At 41.6% G+C, this 8,908-nt stretch overlaps 1 protein-coding gene across 1 annotated transcript in view; it reads left to right on the top strand.

Moving 5' to 3' along the window:
* The window catches only part of CHST9 (carbohydrate (N-acetylgalactosamine 4-0) sulfotransferase 9), a 13,984-nt gene extending 6,339 nt beyond the window's left edge, over positions 1–7,645 (top strand). The window contains exons 2-3 of the mRNA XM_010135755.1: positions 2,365–2,435; positions 6,547–7,645. Coding sequence (XP_010134057.1) covers positions 2,365–2,435; positions 6,547–7,645 — 1,170 coding nt within the window. The remainder of the gene's footprint in view (positions 1–2,364; positions 2,436–6,546) is intronic.
* Positions 7,646–8,908: the final 1,263 nt, after the last annotated feature.

Below are 8,908 nucleotides of genomic sequence, written 5' to 3'. Positions count from 1 at the left end.
TCTTTCCCTCTGCGCTTTCCTTCATCTCTTGCTTTGTCTGTGCCCTCGCCGTAACTCCAAGTCACCCTGCAGTGAGATGCCAGACTTTTGGCTGTCAGATTCAAGGAGCAATAGTCACCGATTCACAAAGCTGTGTTTTGAAAAACAGTATTTAAAATGACTGGTATCTGTTAATTAAAATTTACCTGCAGTATGGAGTTTTTTCCTTACTATGTTCTATTTTTCTCATTTGTGTCTGGCTTGGTGTTCACAAGTACCTCCCTTGAACCTAACTGTATTTCAGCCACAGACAATAAACTTTTCCTCTTAGCCTCTGCAGGAAGCTCTGAGCACCTCCTATGCTTGTTTCTTTTTTTCTTTTTTTCTTCCCTCCAACTCATTTACTAATCTTAGAGTTGCTTGGTACAAGTACATGTGTTTTAGGGATACATATCTCTTAGGAAAATGTGGCATCTGTTATAGTATGGCTTTGCCCGTCAGGACTGATGGTTCCACATAAAAAATATTCCTAGATCTTAATCCAGAGGAAAGATAAACTTGCTGCAATTTTGTGGTTTTCTGGAGAACTTCAGGGGCAGAAAGAACTATAAAAGTTCAAAGCAAAGTTGTTTTATTCTTCTTCTTCCATAATGGATTTGTGTACAAGACAGAAGGTATCTCTGACAGAAGTAAAACTTGTCGTGTTTGCAAAGAATACATACGTCAGCTCTGGCTCGTGAGGAATGTAGCAGTGGTGATTTGCCCTGAACAAATCAGATAAGCCAAAACTCCACTGGGAGGTGAGGAATTAGTGGTGCCTGTCTCTGAAGTAGCTGTTTTAAGCACAAGTGATGAATCAAGAGGTTTTTCTCCACTGCACAGAAGGTGAAGCACCTCATTAGCAGTTATTTCCCGTCACTTTGTGGCCAGCCGGGGTAGCCTCTCCATTGGGAGCTCCTGTGGAGATTTGTTTAACTCACTAGCATTACTCTACACAGCTGCTATGATACGAGAAAGTTGTGAGCACGTTCACATGTTAGCACAGATAGCATCATATAGAGGAGTCTGTATAGTTCTGCATGTTTTTACTGCTGAAGTGAGGTAGTGATAGCTCCAGGCTTCACTGGCTTGCTGAAGATAGGAGCCATGAAAACCTAGGAATTCCTCATATCACAACTACAAATCAATTCTTAGCCATCTGCCACAGTCGTGGATCTCCGCTGAAGAAATCCTTCCAACTGTTCCCAATTATGCTATTTTAGGCAAATGAAGTTTAGGGTGAAACTATAAATTACCTTTTCAAAGACTCACATGTACCTACAATCCAAGCAAGAGGATGTTTGTTTTATAGCCCTCCACTCTTCAAGCTGCCTTCATCTCAATACCTAAATAGGAGACTGATCTCCATGTGCTCCCTGATCAATACAGAATCAGAGAGTGAATTGCAAAATGAAGGTTGTCTCCAAAGAGCCACTCTCTGTCTGTTTTCTACAGAGAGATCCCAGGTAAACAAGTAACATCTTGAAATTATATGGTCATTATAATACAATCCTCACATAAGAAACAATGTAAAGAAATACATTTTACAGTGAAATAAAGTGTCTAGTGCTCTCAGTTCATGCTGAACTTCAGCACTGCTGAACACCTCTAGTACCAAGGGACTGGCCTGTAAGTGAAGACACAAGTATGTATTTCAAATTCCTCTCATTTCTTCATTGGGGGACCTCTGCTTTTCTTGTGGGCGTGTTTCTCTGAGTACATAATGGCAGAAGCCCTTCCTGGGTTGATCAGAAAACACAGATGCTCTGTCCTTCTAAAGAATTGTTTGTCATAAGTTTCATCTACAAAATAGTATTTCAACCTGTTCGTGTCTTAAGGAGTGAGAGTTTTATCATCTTTGAGTATCCATGTGTTTGCAGAGCACCCATATTAGCTGTCTAGTATAATAGTGCCGAGAGGGTCCTCAGGGCCCCCAAACCTGGAAGTCAAGAGCAAGCCATAGTAAAAAACAGAGCACTGAGGTGATTCATGCAGTTGTTCCTAAGAAACACCTTAGAGGACTATTTCAGGAAGAATGTTTTAAGACAGAAGACATATTAGCTAGATGTTGAGAAGCAAACCCTACATTACTAATACTTAAAATGTTGTTATTTTGGCAGCACAGAAAAGCACACTAAAACAGAGTATTTCCTTCCTCCACTATTCTTTATTCAATGCTTTCTGTTGGGCTCACTTAATTTTATTATTCTTGTTAGTAAAACCGAAGATCCAGCACTAAAACATTTAGGAAACACGGCACCGTTTGCACTGCAGGCCATTAAGTCTTTGTAAATCAGCCCTGTAATATCATCCTTTCCAATACATCAATATCTTTTTGCATGGCAGGTTGCTCTAATTGCAGACAGTCTAGATGAAATCCCACTCGTGCATTGTAAAACCACCACAAAGCGTAACTGGATGAGTCTTAACCATTCTTGGCAGTAGTCAATCACTTCTACACCAGTGGCTTGTGAAGGTATTAAAGGAAAGGACAGCTTCAATGTGTGGAAAAGAAGGTATGGGCTTCTTATTTCTACAGTGAGGAAAAATTCTTTTGTGGGTGGGGAGAGGAAAGGAATCTCCAGTAATAAAAATGTCCAAAAAAATAAAAAATCCATGAACCCGTTAATGACTCAAATATGCCTTTTTTTACAGCAGCTTCACTGAGTTGCCTGCCAATAGCCAAACATCACACTGTTAATTTCCTTTTTTCCTTGTATTTAAACTGATTTAAAAATCTGTCTTCAGTTCCTGCCTACCTAAAGGGAGACAGAGGCAATCTGCATGCTCTTCTAAATTGGACTCACAGTCATTTCTTAACTTCCTTTCATATGTATGTAATGCAATGTAATGTCATGTAAACAGAGAACAAGGCACTCTGCATAATTACTGGGAAGGGTGCAACACCTCACTGGATTTTAATTCTCGGATGAGATGTACACAGCCTGCTGCATGGGTTGTCAGCCTGTCTAAAGGACAGCCCTGTGTCTATTCAAGGTGACCATGGAGTTCATCTCCTGTGCCAAGCAGCTGGTTCCAAAACCTGGCCTCTCTTTGGAAAGCCATGAAAGTCCAAGCCACGGACTTGGACACTTGGCTCCAAGAGTTTGGTAAGGACTGTTTGCATGGGAAGGTCTGGATCCAGAGTTAGTGACCAATATAGGATTACCTGCATGCTGTTTGTTATTGGTGTATGGCCAGGCATTTCCCAAAATAATGGTGCTCAGCAGCTTGTGGGGTGGACTGTTAGGAACGCAGATTTTAAAGTTTATTGCTTTTGCAAGTTTCTCCTTTTCCTGTTCCTGCTGTAAAAAAAAAAAAATCAGCATAAAATGGAAATGTTCAGATCTTCAAGTGTCATAAAATGGGCATTGAAAACTCCCTGGCACCAAGAGGAAGCCAAAGTAGGGACCTCACTTTGTGTAAGCCTAGCAACATAAAAATTAAAATCCTTTCAGTTCTCTCATGCACATTAGAGTGGTAGCAGTTGAATATGCCAGATTGCCAAGTAGTTTTGCTTAAGAAATATGGCACTATCTATTCAACAATTTCTGTTATTACAAGAAAACTTTCTAGTTAAACATTTCTCATCAGAAGTAAAGCTCGATTCATCCCTCCATTCATCTCACCTTTACTAAGTACTGACGTAGTTACTCAGGCAAGTGGATAGGAAGGTTGATTTTTTTTTTTTTCCCCCACTTCTGTGGCAATGTACAGCCATTTATGCCTTTGAAAATTATCACTATCTGTTCCTATTTTTAGATAAAGGAAGTGACAGTGGGCATATACTGGTGTCTTCACTATGGGATACGTGTTTCAATGAGAAGGGGACATGGAGAGGGGAAGCAACTAATAGTATTTTAGATATTTAGATAATTATTTTGTCCTCAGGACTTCCTGTGTCATTGTTTTTCCCCCAGGTCTTTTTTTTTTCCCTTCTCTTTGGGGCTCCTTTTTTCCTAATAGATTCTTTTTTTTTGTCTCGTCTCTCTTGGAGGGAGCCCCTTTCAAGTGTCTCCCACTGTGCATATGCTGTTCCTTTAGGGAGTTACCTGAGATTTTGCTGAGTAGTTTTGCCCATCCTTCTCTGAAGTCTTTAATCCCATGAAAAATCCTTCAGTAATGGTTCCTACAGCTGCTTTTACAGCTCCTTGGGTTATCTCTTGAGGTTGGTCCTGGATCCCAGGTGGACTGTTTAAAATGGAAAAAAAACAAGACCACACACCTTTCAGTCTGTTTCTTTTCCTCCTGGCCTGGTGGAACCAAGGTGTCTTCCACTAGTTCAGGATGGCAGGCGGAGTTCAGAAGGCTGAACTGTCCTCTGAAGTGTAGAGCTCATTTTAGTGTCTTTAGCTTGAAATTCTGATGGTTTAAGTGTCTTTGCACTGAAATATCTCCTGAAATAGACTGCTAAATTCAGATTACATACCATAGAAGTCACGAGGTACAGCTTCCCTCTCTTTAATTTTCTCTGCAGTGGGGAACACCAGTACAGTTTCATATCACTGGAAACCATAGTCTAAATTATAAAAGTTCCCAGAGCTGCACCAATGAGTTTACAATCTTTGGTTACTTTAGCATCGTAGTAAAACTTTATTCCTACTTCCGCTGAGCCTGGAATTGTGTGGTTGATTTCTGCTTATCCCATGTTGTTCATTTTCACCTTTTTAAGTTCCAGGTTTTCCTTTTAAGGTCGAAGCATTTAATTTATCTGTAAGTCTGTAGTTCTGCAGTAGCACTTGTAAGTCACCATTCACTGTGATGCTGAAATTCCTCTTAGGCTCATAGTCATCCCCAGTTTTACTACTAGTAGTACCTTCTGTTATTACACACTAACTCTGCTCCTGGATTCTTTCTGTCCTAGGGCAGAAGGGATAAATCTCTAGGCACATGTGTTTTGTTCGTTATAAAGAATGAAATATTAGATAAGAGAATTAAAAAAACAAATTATGTTAGAAAAACTGACCACATCAAATTGAAAGAATTAAAGTATCTTACTGCATATGTAAAAAGCTCTCTCTCATGGATGTGCAAGTCCTGCATGGCTCTGTTCTTTTATTTGCTCACACACCAGTACAAAGATCATTTCACTCAGTTCTGTGAAAACAAAGACCTGATCATCGTCAGGGGTTTGCAGCAATACAGAACAGCCTAATCCCCCAGTTTTGATTTTGTCATTGGAAATTATTATGGTGCAAGATAGGTTAACTTTTCTTGGAACTTACTGTTTTTCAATAGGCCTTATTTCAAACTGGAATTCAAATTGTGGTCCATGCATTACCATTTCTTACATTATTCCTTTGAATTTTTAACAGCTTACTTTGAGTTGGCCTGTGAACTTCCCCATCCCCCCAAATCCACACGTATGGTCTGCCAGTCCACAAATCAACCTTCCAGTAAATGTTTAATCAGTTTATGGCAGAAGAGCCTTTTTATGTAGTTTTCCCAAAAAAGCTAGACTTACAGAAGCAGTCAGGCAGTCTGTACCTGGGTGTCCATCTAAACATTTGGCTATCTGATATTTGCAACAGGATGTCTAAAACCCCGTAGACCAGCATACCCCCTCTTCAGAAGCATAATGAAAATAGGCACCTGTATAAATGTCCCTATGCAGCAGGCTTGCGTACAGACAGGAGGAAATATCTACAAGCCTTAACAGACGTACTAGAATCCACTTGGGAATGAGAGGGCAGACATACCCAAACTACTAGAAACTCTTCAGTCAACTTGCACGATACAAGACCTGGAAGAATTAGACGGCAAAACATAGATCCGAGCTGTACTGCTTCTGCAGCTTGTGGATTGCACTGTGGCTGGGGACATTGAAAAAGATGTTTGGGAGGAAAGTCTCATCTTTTCACATTCTTTGCAGGGTCAGTAGTTGATGTTTAGTTAGTTGATGTCATTAATGTTGATGTTTAAATAAGTCAGATGGAATAGGCTCTAAAGGCACCTATTTTGCCTTACCAGCTGTGAAGGCAGCTAGCTCAGGTGCGGGTGTGTGTTGAGCCCAGTGCATCCCACTTTCATATTCTGTCTGTAGGGGGACAGGAATAGGACCTTTTGGAGAGAGAATTTCATCTGTTACTACACCCCACTCAAACCCACTGATGTCAGCTAATTTGGAGCCCTGTGTTCATCCCCTACCACAACTGGGCCAAGACCTGGTCCAAGTCACAGCACTGGAAGAAGATCCAGTGCTGTTGTGCAGGAAACTGTGTTCGTTAGAGAAAAGCATCTGGAGCCACCCCTGCCAGGGCTATCAAACTCTTCTGTTTGCTTAAAAGATGTGGTTTAAGCTTATTTATTTTTGTAGAAGACCTACTGTGCACCAACAGGTAAGCTTCAGTAGTAATCCCAGCTTGTCACTTAATTAGATATATTGACCAAGTGGTTCAAAAGAGACTTTGTAGCATTAAATGCAGCTTGGTCACAAGCACACACCGCTATCCTTGCTGTTGTTGCAATGTGAATGGGTCAGGATGGTCTGTCACAGCATTATAAGCTCTGCTCCTTTCCTTGTTTGCAGGATTTCACACTCTCAGCTCCAGGGATGCCCAGGACAGCAGCATGGAGCAGGAGCACTCCTCCTGGCCTCAGTAAACACGAGATGGCTATCTTGGGCAGCAAGCACTGGCAGGGCAAGGCTGACCCTTTTGGCGCAGTGGCTGCCTCCTTGGTGAGCCAACAGTCTGACCAGCAGAAGATGAGCGAGTCACCTCTCAGCTGGTTCAGGGGGGTGTATTTACCTCCTGCACTGCACCCTTTAAACAAGACATTAGTCAAGGGTGACAAGTGGAAGGATGTGGATAGCACCCAGGAAAGGCGCAGGTCCTTCCTGCACGACTTCTGTAAGAAATACAATAGCAGAAAGAAGCTGCGAACCCACCTCATGCACCTGGTGTCAAGAATTTACGTGGAGGACAGGCACAAGATCCTGTACTGTGAAGTGCCAAAAGCTGGCTGCTCCAATTGGAAAAGGGTCCTCATGGTGCTCAATGGACTCGCTGCTTCAGCACACAACATTTCCCATGACGATGTGCACTATGGAAAGCATCTAAGGAAACTGGACAGTTACGACCTAAAAGGCATATACACACGCTTGAACACTTATACCAAGACTATATTTGTACGTGATCCTGTGGAAAGACTGGTATCTGCCTTCAGGGATAAGTTTGAACATCCAAACAGCTATTACCATCCAGTGTTTGGGAAGGCAATAATTAAGAAGTATAGACATAATGCAAATGAAGAGGCATTGAAAACAGGATCGGGAGTGAAGTTCAAGGAGTTTATCCAATATCTGTTAGATTCCCATCGCCCGGTAGGAATGGACATTCATTGGGAGCAAGTCAGTAAGCTCTGCTATCCCTGCCTCATCAACTATGATTTTATAGGAAAGTTTGAAACGCTGGAAGAAGACGCCAATTACTTTTTGCAGCTGGTGGGTGCTCCAGCCGAGCTGAAGTTTCCTAAATTCAAAGACAGACATTCCTCTGATGAGAGAACAAGTGCAGAAGTAGTGAGGCAATACTTAAAGGAATTATCTAAGGAGGAGAGACAGCTGACCTATGACTTCTATTACTTGGATTACTTAATGTTCAATTATACATCACCAGTTCTATAGCACCAGAATAGCTTCAGGTGCTATAGATATTTATCATTTTGGGATTCCAAACAGCTACTTCAATATTAGGCCTGAAAGGAAATAAAGTTACTGCTAAGTGGAGTTGTCTTGACTTAGTGGGGATTTTATAAGCTACAGTGACATCAATTGACATTAAATTATAGGAGAATGCACAAAACCAAACCTGTAAACAGCATAAATTGCACTAAAATGCCTGAAAAAGCTGCTTTTACCATTATGGATTATATATATATGGAAGCGGTAGTGCAGCCAGCTGCTGCATTATCTTACCTAATGTTCTTTTAATGGTTTAAGAAAAAAGCATTCAGAGTAGCATGTTTCTTTTTTGGTGCGTCTGCTTTAGAAATTGGTTTTGAAACTATTTTTGGATGTATTTTTTACTTTCTGTCACTTATTAATAAAGAAGCATTGGCTAATTTTCTAAACTGTTTGCAGCATTCTCAGTTGCAAGGCTGGGTTGTTTGATTTCCATTAGACTGTAGCTGGTTTTAGACCTTTTATTGAAGATTGCTCTTGAATACCGATGCATAAAACTACAAATAACACAGCAGCTCGGCTCTTGAGCAGCGTAAATTTGGGTGAGTCTGTGATCTGAAGCCACAGTCCACTACCCCATTTTGACTGATGCACTAGAACTGACAATCACGACCCTCCTTTCAGACAACTGCCACATACATTAAAATTAACATTTTCATTTACAGTGGAGTCAACCACGTGATGCATACGGTGGTCTCAATAGTCTTCATCTTTGGTGACAGGGTAAAGTCTTAGGGTGGTAGCTAAGGAACATTATAAGATCTGTACTGTACTGAGAAGCAACTTCATTGCAACTCCTGTGATCGCTCTTTGTCTGCTGGTGTCCAACCATCAGCCCAGCTCCCAGGGTGTGTATGCTCATTGCTTCCCAAACCCATGGACTGTTTCTGTTCCAGAGCTTCCTGGAGTCACCTGTGTTTTGCTGTCCTTCCTGTCTTGTCAGCAGCCAGCAAGTGCCGGGGTGGGGTGCAGTGTTTCGTGGTGGGATGGTTATTGGTGATTTGTCCTAGAGGCAGTTGTGTCCAGAGTCCCACAGTCCTGGTTATAAAAGGAAAAGGTGACTTCTGTCCTCCCCTTCCCTCTCCTCCCTCAAGTGCTGTCTGACCAATGTATGCAGTCGTTCCTGGAACCCACAGCTGCACATGGCATTGTAGGATGGGTGGCCAGGGCGTCCCAGGAGTAGGAGAAATCTCTGGAAAATGGATA

This window comes from Buceros rhinoceros, unplaced genomic scaffold (assembly GCF_000710305.1).
Source record: "Buceros rhinoceros silvestris isolate BGI_N320 unplaced genomic scaffold, ASM71030v1 scaffold43224, whole genome shotgun sequence".
Taxonomy (NCBI): domain Eukaryota; kingdom Metazoa; phylum Chordata; class Aves; order Bucerotiformes; family Bucerotidae; genus Buceros; species Buceros rhinoceros.
This window is presented reverse-complemented; position numbering and strand designations above follow the sequence as displayed.